We start from the raw sequence: 19885 nt of genomic DNA, 5'->3' as shown, positions 1-19885 counted from the left end.
ATTTATTATGATCAACCTCACTATATATAGCTTTTCTTAAAAATAAATAATTTTTTAATCTATTCGTGGTCAATTACATGTAAATAATTATATTCATTGTACACAATAATATTTAACTTTTCAATTTAATAGATTTTATAAATCTATTTATGAATATTCACATCAATACCATAGTATTCTAACATTGATAAATACTTTTCTTTAATCTCGTCTAATTTTTAAAAATGATTAAAATTTATTATTAGGAACTATTATATCGAGTTTTTTTTTTTAATTGTAATATTAATAAAATATTTATAGATATTTTCGTATATATATGTATAGAATTTTTAATAATTTTAAAACAACAACATACAATAAATGTTTTCATTAAAACACAAAACGGCTATTAAATACTATCAAATATAAAGAAAATATAAAATTATAATAAATAGAATTATTTTTAGTAAAAATTTTTTTTTCAACTTTAATCACGTATCACAATAATTTTATAGACGATGACATTCTTCACTTATTGGATAGAGAATACGTTTATTACTCAGATTTGTTAATTTTGCATTAGAGAGATATGCACATGCTTTGTTAAGTGCATTAGTTTGTCAATAATAAATTAATATAACTTAGATAATATTTACTTAAAATTAAGCGTGCAATACCGACAACTAATACGGCTAAAATAGCATAAATAAAGATTTCACAGGTCGCGTACACAAATATCTGTATAATTTTTAATTTGATCTTTATTTCATATTATATTATCCACATATATTACAGTCTTATATACAAGAAGTTTATTATGTAGCTTTATATCGCAATCACTATTTAGATTTATATCGCAATCACTGAATATTGGCCACCGGCATACAAAATTACATATATTTAAAGAATAATAAGAAAGGTATACAAAAGATGTATCTACGTTCCAACTTTTCATTACAAAAATCATAAAACTTATAAATACAAAACAGGACAATCATAAACTTATCTAGATTCTTTTTGTATTATCTTCTACCAATAATATATGTTATAACAAGTAGTCATGATTTAGACTAGTTATTTACCATAAAGTCCATAATTGTTATTAATTATTTCAAGCTTTCCAATTATAAAAAATTATATTTTTTCCCAAATTTAGATTATTAATGTTTAAAAGGGTTTCATATTTTATTATTAGTTTGTAATTATTAATAAAATTATGAACCTTAAAATGTTCAAAATTACGGAAGAATATTTTTACTAATTCTTTATCAATCATAGATAATATTATCTAAAATTATAATTGTAATTATGATAAATAAGAAATTTATTTAAAGATATCTAAAATAAAGTAATATAATTATACTATAAATTTTTATATATTGATTAAGGTTACTGTTTTCTTCATAAATATTAAAAAATGTTTCAATATTTTATAATACCAAAAAGAATTCACATATTTTTATATAAGTAAATTTTAAGACTCATTTAAGATCTGGACTATTTCTTTATTAATAATTTCAAGGAATCTCATAAATTTTATTCTAATCTAAGCCTTTGTAAGCTAATTCATTTTTTTTTAAATATACAAATCAAATATTACATAAATAATTTGAAAATTTTTAAATATTAAAAAGAATTTATAAGAAAGTATTTTTGTAGTATGAATGAATATAAAATAAGTTATATTATGAACAACCAATAAAATTACTTAATACAAAATATAAACTTATGCAAAAATTTATAATTTATTTTTTCAAATGCATTTTATACAATATATACGACTCTACTTTTTAAAATACTTTTAAAGATTTCGGAAGTATCAATTCGACAAATTAATAAATTTTTATATTTACATAAAAAGAGTAAAAAATGAAAACGAAAGCAACTTCTTATCGATAAATATTTTTCAAAAACACTAATTTCCTTAGTGACATTACCTATTTATCATTATTAATTTAAAATAAATTCTTTTATATCACTTATAATTAGCTTACAAAGAGCCACTATACACAAAAACGTGTATTATTAGACAAATAATTAGTAGAATAACATTTTATAAAGTTAAATATATATAATTTGAAATTCAACAAAATAGATAGAAATAATTTCTAAACTTTACAAATTTTAAAAAAGAATTCGTATCAATAAACGCTCATATTTCAAAATTCATCAAGTGCTATTCCAGTCTTATCTTTTTCTATGTTAACTCAAGTCTTAAGAAATACTTTGGCTCTGCAGTTCATAAGAAAAACATACATAGAAGTACTGTAATTAAAGAGCTTAAACGAATATCTTAAAAGTACATAATAAATTTTTCTTATTTCTTTCCGCTTAAAAGAAATAATAATTAGAGTTATAATTTAATCTAAATTTAACACAAACTCAATTATAAAATTATTATTATGGAAAATATACAACTTTACACAGCCTTGTTAACTTAAATATATAAAAGATACATCGCATTAAAAGCTTTAATCTCAATTTTTAACTATTAATCTACTCTTTTTAACGTTTAAAGGTACTTTGAGAAAATGAAATTGAATTTTATTACTATATGTGAACGTAAAAAGCAACTTTTTATTTTAAAAAAGAATATTTTAAAAAAAGAAAAGAAAAGAATAAGAATCTTGTGTTGACAAGATAAAACAAAAAATTCAAATAATAAATTAATATTTTAATCATGGAAGATATTATATATCTCTGCATTATTTACCAATTAATTTTACATCCTAATTGTGATTAGTATATTGGTAGGGGACATTAGTTGTTTAGCTAATTTAATTTTACAAAAAAATTACTAAAAATATTAATTTTGATTTTTTAATTTAGACACCCTTTAAAGATAAAAATGAATTTTATAATTTTTGTAAAGTTCATTCATGTAAAGCAATTATAATATATTGTTCAGATTCAAATAATTAAGTGTGGTTATTTATTAAACTTGAATTTATCATTAGAATGAGTTTAACACTATTTAACTTATGGTACAAATAAATTTGATTAACAGAATACTATTATATTTTAATATATAAAAGATTTTCCTCGTGTTCAATTTTAGATTTTTAAACATTAACTCTATAATTATAAAAATAGCAAAAATATGACATTCAAAAAATAACAAAGTACATATTGTTACATTTATTAATCATTTTTAATGAAATAAAATGAAATAAAATAAAGTAATAATTAGAAAGTGTTTTGTGTGTGTTTTGTGTGTGTGTGTGTGTGTGTGTAAAAAGGGTCATAATTCTAAAATTAAAATTTTAAACATAAATTTTCTTAAATAATTGTATAGATAAATAAGGAAGGAATAATATCTAATGCTAACTATTAAATGTTATTAATCCAGGAATGAACACATTTGAAAATTTTTCATTGAATGTCTTATAGTTTTAACTTTTATTGCAATTAATTATTAGTATTTAATAAATTTTATGCTTTTTAAATTTTAATTAATAAAGAGTAAGTTGTGAAGATCAATAGCATTATTAGCACAAGGTACAAGATTTTGAATATTATGTATTTATAATACATAAAACCTAAAGGTTCCAAATATATATTAATTTGTTAAATTTTATTAGTAATCAATGTACAATACTGTATTATATTAGTTTTAAGCCCTGATCCATCCACCAACTTAATCACTGGCAAGTTGGACTAGAAATCCAAATACGCAGGATCCAGATGCAGTTTCTTAAAGTTTAATTCCGATTTAAAGAACTCATCGATTAAATAAAAAATCAGTTTCATTTAAATAAATATTTTATTAGTGATTCGATAGTCTCATGTGATCTAAAATAAATAACGATTAAACTTCATTAACTTTTATTATTACTATACTACTATAATGAAAATGATTTCTTTTAAATAACTGCTACTGGTTAAGCAACTGCGTAAGTATAAAAGACTAGACCACACATGCTATAAAGACACCCATTACACGTCAACCAATGTCCCCACTATAATCCTGACCATTTAATAGATTACGATTATAAATGGCAGCCCTGTAACTATACCTATTTGTGGCTGGTCGATCTGGAACCGGAGGTGGCACTAGTGCCATATCAATATTCATAAAAGCACTATTACTTTCATCCACTTCTCCAATACTGCTCTCTGCCAAGGATGGTTCAATTTCTGAATATGCAAGCCTTGATCGTAATAAATATGCATAAGTTTTATACCTTTTAAGCTAAAACACCACATAAATTTCGTAAATTATTGATACATAAATTTTTACGTTTATTAATAGATAAACTGTAGATTAAGCTGGATAAAAGCTTAATGTACCTCATAATGTAAATACGCGTCTTTTTCTTTATAATTTTGGAACACGAGAGCTTTAACACCCCTTTCTGGTGGATGATGTCTATGTTCGTCTAATTCAATCTCTAACTTATTTACTCTTTCCTCATGATCACGAAGCTGTTCTCTCTAAATATATTTAAGTATAAATTTACGGGTGAACATTAAAAAATCAATAGATAAATACTTTGCATTATCGAGAAGTCTACATTGAATTGCATTAAACTCACTGGACTTAATTTTGTATGACTGCATGGAAGCAAAGGCCGTTGAAACTTTCGTTGTGAACCTACTGCACCGGCAAGTGGCTGACAGGAGAAACTGGCACAAACAAAGTTGACTGTATCTATCCAAGACTGTAATTCTTTAGAATCACTAAGAATTTATAAAATATATTATTTATATATTATTAAAAATGAACATGATTATCATGAATAAGTCTGAAAATATAATACCTAGTTTGAAAAAGATATTCAGCTTGGTCGGCAGTTTGCAATCGAAAAACGTGCTGTTTCTTTGTGTAGTCTGACGCTTTCGTTGCTAGTGCATGATGAATACGAATAGCATTATGCAAATTGTCAATACGGAAGCCATGTTCATCTTTGTGCAAATATAATACAAGTTCTCTTAATGTACAATAATACATTTTCCATCCTCTTTTTCCAAACGGAGCTGAAATACAAATATTATTAAAGAAGCTTATTATTGATTAGGTGATATAATTGACATGAGTAGAGTTAATATTACTCTTTTTTCCATTGGCATCGTAACAGCACTTGCGCATGACGTAACCTTTTTTAAATTCTGTAGCACCAGTAACATTTGGCACATCAAGAAATGGATTTCCCGTTCCAGTTATGATTGTATTGTCTCCTTGTTGAATTGCTTGAGAAGCAACTTCGTCACCCTCTTCGTCACTGTAAACCATCAATAACAAACCATGTGAATAAAATTTTGGGGATAATAAATTATTAATTAAGTTCGTATTTTTCTTGTTTTACTTACAGCGCCCATTCTAGTGGAAATGATTTAATCGCATTATAGAGTTGCTTTAATACTTCTCGCGGAAAGTTATCGCCATCATTAAGTTCTGAAAGATTTTCTATAAACTCTGAACACGACATTTTTCTACCAATGTTTTGACCATGAAGATCGGTATTAAGCAACATTATAGCACACGTTAACGTATGGACAGCATCTAAAATATCAACGTAAAACTAAATTTATATGGGGTAGGTAATTTATAATGAAAATTAAGAAAGAATTTTTGTAAAGCTTGCAAGCATTAGATCTAAAAATCTATAAGTCAAGGAATGTTGATGATTTACGATTATTTTCATTATTTTAAGTTAGATGTATTATTTATTATATAACTATAAAGTAAATATACCTTGAGAATTGAAGGATCCAGGGTTACAATCGAGATACCTCTTGGAGAAGTGGACAAGAACGCGCTCTCGTTCTTGCGTTTCTCCGGTCAATGAAAACTGAGCAAGGAACTTTCTGAGAGCCACGTCCAGCGTGTCCCGTTCAAAGTTAAAATATCTCAAGTATTCTTCAGCAACTGCTCTGCTAAAATCGTTACTATAAAAATAAGATTCAAACAATAATATTAAATATTGTTTCCAAATTTCATTGTAATATATATATATATATATATATATATATATATATATATATATACATGAAGTGAAATACCTTATACAGGAAGCACTTACTTTTTACTTAAATGCCTCGAAACGTCTGATTTCTTAAAACCATCAAGAGAATATAATCTTTTAGCTAATCTGACAGCAGAAGGTAAATCAACTGCCTTTGGACTGTAGTGAAAACTGTGTAAGCTTTCGATATCACTCTCTTCGTCAGCCGAATGCGGTGGCGATATTCCGCTCTGTTTTTGATCTTCGCAATTAGAAAGATTATATTGTTCGCGTTCGTCTTCAAAATCCCTGAGTTCCTTTTTCAAAAGTTCAATCGATAAAGCGTTAAATACGAATGTCATGTTGTCATGAATGTTTAACTCACCTGATAACCCTGATACTCAATCATGACGCCATTATTTCTTTGCTGTCCATTTGGCGAATTTTGCAACATTCTCTCTGAGTCAGAGTTTACACTGACTGGTCTTCGTCTAGGCTGTCGTGGACTCGCGTGTCTTGAGCTTCCAATATCCTTTTCTGGGCCCTTTACTTGAATCACTATCCTGTGCTGTTCATCTTGTTGCTGTACATGTTGCTGTGGTTGTTGTTGTTGTTGCGGATGTTGTTGCTGTTGTTGTTGCTGCTGATGATCACGCTGTTTCACTCGTCGTTGTGGTGGCTCGCTCGCTAGTATCGTTGAGTCACTGTCGCTTGGATCGCTGATCATCATGATGTCGCGTGCGCTCAGTATATCCATCGTCTCCTCGTCATTATAATCTGGACTGGACATATTGCTGAAGACTTCGGATTGGCTCAAATCACCATTGGTCGCCAGAAAGACTGGCGGATGTGAGTACGTTGGAGCTGACTGGGCCGGTAAAGGGAACCTACGGGAGTCAGAATTGGAGGACATGACGGATGATGAAACCGAGGTTGGGGAGGCTGGCGAGAGAGATCGCTGGGGACTTGTTCCCTCTGTGGAGGAGCTTGAACTGGAGGAGCGGCAAAAAGATTGGGAGCCGGCATCCGAGGAATGAGAGGAGTGGGAGCCCACAGAGGCTGAGCTCACGGGGGCATTGTATGTCCAGACAATGCGCTCGTTCGATAATTCGGGGCCACAATTTTCAGCACGTGTGTCCAGAAGAGTATTAAGTGAGGAGGTCACATCATCATCAATGTCGACGTCTACAGCAGACATCGAGGGATCCTTTTGAAATTGTAGGTGGTCTTCAGACCTGGAAGTGCGCACGAAATTGGAGGTATAGCCCATGGATTGAGTACCAACTTGAGCCTGGCCTGAAGCCATATCGGAGGCCTCACGCTTGCTTAACCCTACAGGTGAACTGTTAACTGAGCTCGAGTTTCCGGTACGACGATGACCCATTGTTTCGTTGGGACTTGTGGGTAACGAGTTATGGTAGTGATGATTATTGTGGTGATTATGATGATGATGATGATGAGTGTGGTGGTTGTTGTACCTCAATGAATCAACCTTTTTTTGGTGCTTCGGTAGAAAACCACTGCTTTGTTGAGTGCGTGAAAGGTTCAGCATTAAGTCACCCGTCATCATGTACGCCTCAAACCTGTATTTAGTAACGTAGAAATTTGGTACTCATTATGTGAATGAAAGCACTAGTTTAATATAAATAATTAGTAAACATCTTATTTTCGGTCAATCAACAGAGAAAGAAAATGCTCAATTTTTTTTTAACTCTTAACTGAAAAAGAAATGAGTTAAAAAATTCAATTTTATTGATTAAATATAAGCAATTATGACTACCTTGAATATCTTTAATATATTACATTTTTCTTTAATCAATATTATAAAAAGCAATAATGAATTCTTAAGATATGTTAACTTATAAAGATCATTTTAATGCATAACAAAATGGCTTTAGAAATATTATAATACACTTTATAAGAAATAATTATATTCATTTTTATTATAACTATAAATAAATATTTATATACACATTATATAATAATACCTTATATTTATAATAGATTTAATAATAATAAAATATATTATAAAAACCTTAAAATTGAAATGCATGTTTCTATAAATTTAATCTTCAACGTGCTATTCAATTTAATAAAGAAATTCATTTAACTTAATACTAGCAACTTTTTATTAAAATTTCCAGTAATACATTAACCTAAAATTGTTTTTGTAAAAGTTTTTTTTATTCTTTTAAACTACAACTGCTAAATTTAATTATTTCAGTTATTGCATATTGTTTTAATTATATATTTTTATTAATAAATTAATATCTTAAACACTGATTGCGTATTTTTTAATATTTCTAATATGTTTTAAATTAGAATTTTTTAGATATTTCAGTAGTCGATGTTGAAAGCAGTTAAAAGGATAAAAAAATAAAAAAATTATAGCTAGAGATTGATTAATATCTTACTAAAATAAAATAAAGAATAAAAGGATAAGTTGGAAGTCAAAGATGTTGAAATAGGGAAAAAATAAACTAGAAAACATTTACTAATATGATTAAAGTACCTGGGCGGATTCTTTTGTTTGGTAAACATATCAGCAGCCAATGGTTCCCACTGCATGCGCTCTTCTTCCTTGAAGCTATCAAATTGATGAGGTATAAGGACCTCAAGATCGGATGAGCCTGAAGGATCGCTACATGAACCATTGCTACGTGAGTGAGAAGAATAATTCGTCTTTAGTTGTTGCTGGGATGGATCGACTACAGACTCTGGTGAGGTAGGTGACGATTTCCTATGTAAGATATCAAGGGATCGCTGTTCTCGTTTTTCGGAATCTTTGCTCACTGTTTCTGCCGGTGAAAGTAATCGCCGCACGTGAGCTTTTATGTCGGGATCTACGCAGTCAAGAAATTTATATAAACCTTAACTATGTAAATCGATAATGTTCAAGATTTTGATATAAAAAATAACGTCCACTCTTTTTTCTTAAAAATGGAAGGTTTCTGATTATTGGAATTAACAGAAATATCTTGAAATTAAAGATGATTCCGGTTTTATAACCGTAAGTTTTTGTATGAATTGATACTTGCAAGTTTTAGATAGAAGCAAAGTATTGTATACCGGAAAATAGATTAAAATAGCCTTAATAATTTCAATTTTTTTTTACAATAAAGTAACGTTCTTTGGTTATATGATATCACGATTTGTATCTTGATTATTGTGCTCATGAAATTTAAGATTATTTCAGTATGCTTTGAAGAAAGTACAACATATTAAGTTTAATTTAAAGAAACTGCTTATATTCTTATAAATAGAAACACTTTTTCTGATATTTCAATATTTTATATAATTTGAAGATTGTAAAAGTGCAATTATTTAGAGAATAATGCAGAATGAAGAAAAAATGGAGATAATGAGTATGCTTACCCCTCCGCAACTTTAAGATGACAGGGTCGGACGAGAGCCGGAGACATTTTAAAACTGAAACAAAAACAAAGATACAGGCGTTTAAGATTTACGTGAGTCTTTCCTCCTTCTATCATCACTCATATATTAATAGTTTTTAATCGTTATCGTAAAAAACAATACACTTCTATATGTTGGATCAATTTAACGATGTAAATATATTAATAAGTGAGTTTTTTTAATTTATGCCTGTAGTAACTTTACTTACATATTACATTCTAAAATTTTTTTTACTTTGAATAAAAATAAATTGAAAATAGAAAAATATGCAAATTAGCCAAAACCTCATAAATACTGCATAAATAACCGATAATATTGTAAAACATATTTACAATTAGTTATTCATTTGTTTATATTTTCACTTGCTTTTTTTATTACTTATTAATACCATGCTTTATTTTGTAATCATTTACAAATATAATGGAAAATAAATAATAAATTATCAAATCTGAATACTATTCATATTATAAACAGTCTCAGGTCATGTATTAGGAATTTGTAGTCATTTAGTTAAATTTGTACTGGTTAAGTAATTGATTAAAAGAGACGAATTAGTAGTATTTCTTTGTATAATTGTTTATTTTCTCGGTAAAATAAACTGACTAGTTAGCTGGTGATTAAATTAAAACCTAGCCAAACCTGAGTTTAAAGACTTAAAGGAATATGTGGTTAGATTTAAAAAATCTACTTTTTTTCAATGCGTGAGATATGGAAAATATGAACCCAATAAATCATTTGCGATTTATATTAGAATTAATAATTATATATTTTATATTAATAATATGTTGTAAGAATACATATCTTCTATATTAAACGACTACAATGAAAATATAATAAGAGCGATTCAAGCCTTTTGACATAAATGGTTCTTTATTAAAACTGAACTTCACTTATAAATATTACTTAATAATATTTATGTTTTTAATTTCATATATAGTTTTCAATATTCTTCTTTTTAAAGTGTTTCAACAACGATAACAAGGATAATAACGGCAACGACAATAGCAAGGACGACGATAATGACAACAACACAACGACAACGACAACAATAGCAGTAAGTAGCAGCAGCGGCGGCAGCAGTGGAAATAACGATAACAATGATGACGGCGACAATAACGAAAATCACAACAATTGTAATTACATTATGAATTGAATTTATTATCAATTTTTGAAATATAGTTTGTACTATTTTTTACGCGCTGTATACTATCTACTGCATATTTTCTAAAGAATTCAATTTAAAATACTAATTACAATCGGAAAATTAAAATTAGACTTTGTTTATCACTACTATTCGACGGGATAATCGGACCAGACCAATCCTTGGGATGACAAGCCTATGTTTCGTATCTTACCAGTCTTTCTATTGTTTCCCATTACTGCTATGATTCGAAAAATGGCAATATACGGCACTTTAGAATCCTGATAGTAATGATGTTCTGCGATATGCTGTGATGCGGGTTAACCGATTTACCTAAAAGCATTTATTATCGTATTAACATTACCTACGTCTTATTAATTCTAGTGCATCGGTTGTGTCCGCCATCAGATAGTTACTTTGTACAACGTTTTAACAATATTACAACTCTATGTTACCTTCTGCCGTATTTTTATTTGCATATTGATATTTGTATTTGATAATTGTATTTGTATCCTCATTATCTTTTTTTATATAATAGATCAACACTTGCAAATTTGGTCGTATTATTAATAAGCATTTTCTTTTCATTACTTTTAAGAATGAAAGTGTTATTTTATGATAATGGTATGCAAAATTTCCTTTATTTAGAAATAATAATGTGAAGTGATAGACCTATGTTAATTGATTATAGTTTTTGTTATTTAACGTATAACTTCTTTTAAAAATTTTCCCTAAAAATATAAATTTATATTTTATTGGTATAAATTAATATTTATATACTGTTGATATAAATGTGTTAAGAGGGCATATTAATAATCAAGTATGCTCGGTATTTGAGAATAACTGGAAATATCTAAGTATTACTAGTTTCATAATGAATTTATTAATTATTTCAATAAAGTATTAGCATAAATGAAGGCACTATTCGTGATATTTTTAATTTATAATCATTTTAATCTTATAAAATTACAAATTTCACTTGTATACAAAATTCTACTATATTTATATTTAAAATATTTATAGATACGCTCTCTCTCTCTCTCTCTCTCTCTCTCTCTCTCTCTCTCTATCTGTATCTTTCAAAAATATAAATCTAATTCAGTTATGTCTAATTTTTGTGAAAAATTGTAACTCATTTTCTCATCTATACTTTAAATTACATAATAATTAAAAAATAAGTTACCAGAGAAAAATCTCAAATTTTCTTTTAATAAAAAGAATTTGCATTTAATATAAAACATAATTAATATGTAAATAATTACCTTCCTTAGTACTCAAACGATTAACATCGACGTCGTTTATCTTTATTATAACATCTCCAGCTTCGACCTGTAAAATATAATTATTTAATTTTTATTGTTATATTTTCAACGTTACTATTCAGATATTTAATATCTTTAAAAACATAAATTTATTCGCAATTACAGTCATTATATACTCAATGCGTAGTCATTGAATTATGAAAGAATTTATGTAATTATCTACTAGGAAAATATTTTATTTTTCCAACTTTTACACTTACAGTTTTCGTTTTTCACAAATGTATACTATTTTATAAACAGTCTTTTACAAAAATAATAAATAAAAAAAAACAAAAAGTTACATTTTTAATTATTTTTCATTCGGAAAAAATACATTCATCATTTATATCATTTATATCATTTATATTAAATGTCTAGGGATATTGTTAGTGTAAACATAATTAATGTTAGTATTTATTTATACATACATTTTGCACGATCAATTCTAAGTAATCATCTAAGGTTAGGAGAAAGCACTAGAGATTATGTCGTTAATTGAGTGTAATGTCAGTATATCAATGCACAGGTATTCTTTTTGTGTCAGTTGCATGTTTGTGCGCTTGATGTACTGATATAACTTCATATATTTTATATAATTTATTTTATATTTAAAGAAATTAAATAAAATATTATGCCTGAATCCAAAATATAGTTCTATATACAACTATAAATATTATTAACAATATAACTCTTCAGATCATCAAGTTGTCAATATTGCAATTTATAAGAATGTTTTCCAATACTGTGTAATATGAAATTTACCTTTAACCTCTTCGTTATCGGTAATGTAAGCGTAAAAAATAGTCACTCAATTCAACTGGTAAGTGTCATATATGAGTTATTGGTAAATGCCTAATTTCACTGTCAATAATTATTAAATTTATCATATATTTAACCTTCAACATAGGCTAGAGGACCTATCTATAAAACAATTTCATTAATTTTAAGTATGAAAATTGTTTAATCGTACTTAGTTTAAAATTTCTTAGTTTATAATTTAAATTGTTATTATTTTTATTCTTTAGAAATAATATTATATATTTATGTATTAAGTTTATTGCCATCAATTTAATATATTAATAACATATAATTGAACAAAAACTTTATTCAATGTATAATTTAAAACCAAAATTATTATTTGTATATACTTAATGTATTAAAAAATGTTTAATTAGTTTCTCTCGATTTTATGTTTTTTATTCCTTTTAATTGTTTATTTATTAGTTTAATTGTAACTGTTTAATTTGTATAGTCAATATTTATTTTTAATTTTATACAGTTTTCTTAACATCAATTTTATTATTTAATCGTGAAAAAATAAAACTATAATCAATTTAAATAATTTTTCATTTTGTAACTAAAAATTTTTTTAATAAAGTATTTTATAGGTTCATTTTTTGTACAATGTTTTTTGTATTTATTAAAACTAAATATCTAAATTTAGTTCTAAATTGAGATTTACAAAAATATACATTTTCTTAAATATTTCTATTACAAAATATTACTCTTACAATTATTTCTAGTCAATGAATTTATTGCTAAGAATAAGTACATTACGTATCATTACAATATTTATTATAATAAAATACTAATAATAATTTTAAAACATATACATATTTGTTATACAATGTATTTACAAATAAGGAAGAATTTCTTTTCATATAAAATTATAATAATATTTGTCGAATAATAAACGTTATTGAATAAAAATTAGTATTCAAATTATCTAAACACACTTGGTTGTATTATGAGAAATAAGTATCATTCATATATACAAAGTCTAAACTGTATTTTAGAGTTTTAATAACACAACAAACGTGTAACAACAAAATAATACAAAGAAACTCTGTATATAATATTAGAGTTTTATTATATGGCAGTGTTCTGGAAATCAAATTTAAATTCTATAATTATCTAATATTGCAATCCTGTGTTTATGTATTATGATGTGTAATAATTAAAAGAATATATCTTTAGAAGATATCTTTCAGTAAATACAGATAGCAAATGAAAGAGAGAGAGAGAGAGAGAGAGAAAAGTGGAATTAGAAAAATTAAGAAATACTTGTTATGAATATATATATATATATATATATATATATATCTTTTCTTGTATTTGTTGTATAGATGAAGTAGGGAGCGCAGAATGTCAAATTGCCAGCATGTGAGTCTGCAACTATCGATCGTTTCGTTTGACTTATTTTCATAGCATAGTTTCTAGCATGATAGATATCTTTCGTTGCAAGGGTCGTTGTTGCTGGCGATGATCTCTTATATTCATAGCGTAGAATGCTCTACGTTCTCCTTCTCATACCTAATATACCTGCATTTATCATATAATTCTATATTGCGATTGTACTGAGTGACGATTATGCACGAGACACTTTTAATATTTATTTTTTATCCGTCGTAAAATCTAAAGATCTGTTATAGCATATAATATACTTTGAACACAATGATTAAAGAATAGCCGAAAACAAATAATAAACAAATCTGAAATTTTTATTCTTGATAGCTTAATATTATAGTGTTTAATTATTTCCTCGATTGACCAATATTATTAAAAACAATATTTCAATTGATTAATTAGTACGAATTGAATTTTTAATTTAGCATTTAAATATTTATAAAATAAGTACTTAAATACTAAATTAAACATTTAATATTCTTACTGATACCTTCAGCATGGATAGATAAATTAGCAGAATGAAATTACATGTGATAATACTAAATATTTAACATCGTTCATTAATCACTATTTCGTATTATTGTATTGGTATTCTCATTTGTGAAATATAAACGAAAGATGTTTCCCTATATACATTCTCCGCCTCCCCATAATAAAATAGTTTAAGTAATTATACAAATTTAAGAAACAAATTGGCTAAAAACAATAAAATATTGATTTATTAACGGAGCTTATAAAATTATAACTTAGCTTATTACAGAAAAGAGAAAATCAAATTCTATGGTAATGAAAAACGCTGATATCCATTTTCTTTATATTATATCGATACATTCAATAGAATAGAAAAATGTAATATTTTCTTAATATTTTCATCATAAAATGATATCGATCATAATAACCAGAAAAAATTGACATAAGATACCATCGTTTAAATGCATAAGAAAACATCTTAAAAAATAATGTAAGAGTCCATATTCGATGTTTAAAAGCTGATTAAATAATCAATTTTCTCTCTGTCGATTCCTCTCTCTCTCTCTCTCTCTCTCTCTCTCTCTCTCTCTCTCTCTCTCTCTATGTATCTATATATAAAGAGAGATTAATATATATATATATATATTAATATATCTTGTGTCTTAATTTCTAAATGTAGTATCCTCTATCATCTATTAAAATATAAAATTGTTTAGCTTTCGATTATATTTTAAGTTTCGATATGTATATGTGTATATCAATCAGACAAATAAATTTATCAAAAATACAAAATTTGTATGACAATAATAAATTCATATCGTTAGATAGTAAGTTTTATAAATGGTATAAATATCAATAATCGAATGTATTGTGCTATAATACAAGAATTCAGACATTTAAATTATGGAAAAGAAATGCATGTATGACTATATGTCTGGCATAAAATTAATTATTGAACTCTGAACCATCTTTCGCAAAATAATAATCGACTAAAATTACTGATTAGGAATAAGGTGATCGTATACAAGTAAAATCTTGAAACATCGAATTATAAATTTAATGTTTTTAAAGATAATGAAGACATTATTTAGAAATAAAAAGTACTTAAATAAAAACATAATTTAAGAATAGTTGTAGTGACGGTGAATAAAAAGGTATTGCATTAAATATTTGGTTTTAAAACAATAGATATTTTGAAATCTTTTCTTATTCTTCTTCTTATTCTTCCATCTAAATTATTTAAGTCTGAGCACTTTTACGTTAATATCATTTTTAGTAAATATGATTTACAATTTATTCTCCAAGTCTATTTAGCTATATTTTTTAAATATTAAAATAAACAAGCAAAATAGCAATTCTAATGATAAATTGTTATTTAATATTTTCTATTTTTTCTTTAAAAAAAATATTAAAAAATGCATTTCTCTGTATTTTGGAAACTGTACGATAATGATATTTCAATAAAAATAATTACTGTATTAAATTAGATTATAAACTAGGAATTGATAAAACAGGCGATAAATTGATTATTTACAATAATTTAATTAGATTTTTTCATAATCTGTGAATAAACAATTTATTATGCGAATAAATGATTTACTAAAAGTTTATAACAAATTATAAACGCATATTAATTCAGGCTCAAACACTCTTTATAAATAAAATATAGTGTAATTAATCGCTTAGTGTCTACCAGATTAATGTTTAATAGCGACATGAATAGCACACGATCTCCGATAGTGACAGTATTTCATGAATCAGAAATCAATAAAATCGTGTAAAAATAGAATTAGCCAAATTAGAATTACGTATAAAAACTCATCTAATATAAAGATAATATTATTTTAAACATACTTTAACATAGTAAGCAATAATTAAACTGTACATAATCACTCAATCGAAGAAATAGAATTTCATTTAACATAATTACAAATAAAAATAACTTATATGTGTAACTCTTTTTATGTCAAATGATTGCTTATAAATATTCAAATTAAATGAACCAATAAAAAAATTTTTAATTTTCAAAATACAATTAACATTAAAGTATATTAATAAAAATTACTTCTAAAATTTATTATAATTCTAATATCACTAATGCCTATTGAAAATAATTTTATCTATTTTTAATTAAGATTTGGGATTTAAATTTTTACTTAATTTAACAAATTTTAATTTATGTTATATATGTAATAGATATATATGAAATTTAAAAGTTAATTTAAAGTAAAGTAAATTTAAAAAGTCGACATTAGAATTTTTGTAAATAAAATGAAAAATAGAATATATGAATAATTATCGTTTCCATAAGTATATCTAATATTATTTTTCAACACATTTGAGATTAAATAATATGTATACAAAAAAATTAATATTAATATGAATATTAAAATGTTATTAAACTATGCAGATCAATTTTGGCCAAGTTACTTAACTCACCTCAATGGACGGAAGTCCGACCTACGCAATTACGAGTTCATGTATCACACGAAAGCCAGACAGATAGACAGAGAGACAGAGAGAGAGAGAGACAGAGAGAGAGAGAGAGAGAGAGAGAGAGCGAGAAGAGTAAAGGTGTGGCTCTCAATGGGCGTCGCGCGCAATATTCGCTGTACGTGGCAATTTTATCGATCCAAAGATACTCATAGATGTTATCCAAGTAGAATATTTCTCTAATATGAAAAACAATTATGCCTAATATGAAATGCATATCCCAATACTTTTATTTATAGGATGTGAGTCGTATCAGAGTAGCTTCTTACCGTAGCTAATGCGAATTCTATAAATTATATAACTGAATTTGTTCTTAATCGTACATTCTAAAGTAGCGTTTGCATAACTTTGTAATGTAAGGTGTGATGAAGCATTTAGATAGTAAGAAAATTTATTTTGAAAGATGTCTGTGTGTCAAATAATTGTTATATTATTTTTTTTCAAATACGAATAATTGGTCCAATAATTGAATGTTCTGAAGATTAATAACTTGGGTTTTTAACTGTATTGTATATTATATACTGGGTATGCACTTTATAATATATTGTAAATTAGTATAATTTTCAAATTCAAGTATTATACAGTATGTCTAATTCACAAATAATATTACGATTATGAAGAATATAAAATTTAACAAGAAAAAAATAATAATAGAAATATTAAAAAGTTAATTTGATAATTTAAAAAGCTTGTAATCGTATTCAAAAAACCTATTTTTCCATATATTAAAAACAGGCGATTTACTGTTTACTGTACTAGCAAAAATGTTTTAAATTAAATCTTCAAACATAAAGATAGATTAATTTTTTTACCCTATTTGAATCTCCAATGCTCAGATTCAAAACTGTACAAATGTTTTGAAAATGTTTTTTAAACAATATAAAATTAAAATAAAATAAAATATATATCACGCCATATTTGTAGTATTTTGAAATTTTTAATTCAAATCAATAAAATAAAATATGTTACAGTTTATTAAGAACGATTAATGTCCTTTTATCAACAAATATTCATGAAAAAAAAGTTTACAAAAACTTTCTTTGCAAAATTTATTTCCTGTTCACTATCTGTATATTCAATATATACTTTACAAGATTGTTCTAATTTATATACAATAGATTATTTTTTTCTAGAAAACTTTTAGATATATTTACATTAATAAGTTTAGCTTAATATATTTGATTTAATTATACGAAATTATAAGATTAAATTATTTGTATAATTGTAAAATTATACAAATATTGATTTAGCACAGATATAAATATGAATACTGACGGTGACTAATGAATTAATATTCTTTGAATTGTAAAATATTTTATGAATATCTTTTTATATTATAGTGATATGTTTATTAAATGCATACCAAAAACACTGATTTTATACGAAAATTATTTAACCGTAGAAGCTTATTATGGTACATTTTGAAATTTTTTAATGAAAAAAAAATTTACAATTAGATTTGAATTTATTTAAAATAATTATATAATCACGATAAACAATGTTAAAGAAAAAGTTTTGTATTTCGTCTCTAATCCATTTTAGTTTTTTTCAATTACATCGTTTACTAATTTATATTATACGTTTTGGCAAGTTTTGTTTACAAATGTTATATTTAGTATATATATTTGTAGTACAAAGCGTAACATTTTTACATATAATATAACATTTCGTAATATTCATGAACAATTAATATAAAAATTTAAAGCGTATGTACTAATATTCTGCAATTTACTGATAATAGCATCATCTTTGACTAATTTATATGCATTACACTTAAATTAATAAATTATAGAATTTCAATAAGCTTTATAATTATTAAATGAAACTCATATTTTCCAAATTTATTATGATCTTTTATTCGGGCAGTATTTTTTATGTAACAATAAATGATAAAATTAAAAAAACTATAATCAAATAAAATAAAATGATTATATAATAAAATCATATACTGACATTACTTTACTCGTTAATAAATTATAATGTCGTACCTAAATTTTTGACGCATTTAATGGATTATATATTGCTTATACAATATGGTATTTGATATTACTAATAAGTATTTATTCTTAAAAATATCAATCTGATTCTATATTATTTATAATATAATATAAATAAATAAATATTCTGTTTGTAGTACTTTAATTTTTATTTATTTTTAAGTAACTTCAAAAAAGACTTCAAAAGTTACTCTAATTATTAATCAATAAAACTGGTCTGCATCCGTATTAGAACGTTTGACAGCAAAAAGTTTTATACAAATAATATATCTTTTTATTTTGAGTTCAACAATTCGTCGTAAAATCTTTTATAAGACAACAATGTTTCATGCACGAAAAACTAAGAAAATAAAAAGCAAATATAAAATATGGACTTTTGAAGCATGTAGATAATAATATAGATTACATAAAAGTCTCACCCTGTATGTAACAAAAATATGTCTTTTGCATCAGTCGAAGAAAAACAAACTGCATTAATTACTTGATAATAATTGACGGTTAATATATTATAAAATCTTACGAGCTTATACGGTAAAAAGCACTTTCTCTAACTGTCTCTCTCATTTATATAAAAAAACAATAAAATAAAAACATTACTGTATAATAATATAGCTTTTGTTTCCATGTTCCTCGAACTTCAGTTACCGAAGCCTCTCAATTTGTTAATCTGCTTAAAAATGATACCATTAACGAAATCTGTTTTGAAATTACAATTTTTCATAGTTATAACTACATAGTAACGATAATAATTTATCAATTATTGATAATTGATAAATAATTATTAATTAAATATTAGTAATTATAGTAATAATTTCTAACCATATAAATATTACACATTTTTATTTACTGGTACATAGATAAATTTACTCGTTATGAAATTTCTCAAGCCTATTCTTTTAGTCTTCAGTTTACCAATTATACATTTATATACATTTACATATGTAAATGTGTAGGAAA

At 25.4% G+C, this 19885-nt stretch overlaps 1 protein-coding gene across 2 annotated transcripts in view; it reads right to left on the bottom strand.

Annotated features, from left to right (window-relative positions):
• The window catches only part of Efa6 (Exchange factor for Arf 6), a 31885-nt gene that overhangs the window by 223 nt on the left and 11777 nt on the right, over window positions 1-19885 (bottom strand). Inside the window, exons 2-13 of one of the 2 annotated variants that reach the window (XM_011499781.1) lie at window positions 11742-11808; window positions 9300-9353; window positions 8437-8767; window positions 6310-7507; window positions 6003-6241; window positions 5675-5868; window positions 5290-5482; window positions 5032-5201; window positions 4740-4956; window positions 4515-4659; window positions 4270-4413; window positions 3996-4171 (exon numbers count right to left, since the gene is read on the bottom strand). In XM_011499781.1, coding sequence (XP_011498083.1) covers window positions 3996-4171; window positions 4270-4413; window positions 4515-4659; window positions 4740-4956; window positions 5032-5201; window positions 5290-5482; window positions 5675-5868; window positions 6003-6241; window positions 6310-7507; window positions 8437-8767; window positions 9300-9353; window positions 11742-11808 — 3128 coding nt within the window. Of the gene's footprint in view, window positions 1-3827; window positions 4172-4269; window positions 4414-4514; window positions 4660-4739; window positions 4957-5031; window positions 5202-5289; window positions 5483-5674; window positions 5869-6002; window positions 6242-6309; window positions 7508-8436; window positions 8768-9299; window positions 9354-11741; window positions 11809-19885 lie in introns of those variants that run through there. The other variant, XM_011499780.1, reaches the window with a different exon arrangement.

The sequence above is a fragment of the Ceratosolen solmsi genome, unplaced genomic scaffold, assembly GCF_000503995.2.
Source record: "Ceratosolen solmsi marchali unplaced genomic scaffold, CerSol_1.0 scaffold35, whole genome shotgun sequence".
NCBI classification, from domain to species: Eukaryota; Metazoa; Arthropoda; class Insecta; order Hymenoptera; family Agaonidae; genus Ceratosolen; species Ceratosolen solmsi.
The sequence above is the reverse complement of the archived record's forward strand: the minus strand, read 5'-3'. Positions and strand labels throughout refer to the sequence as shown.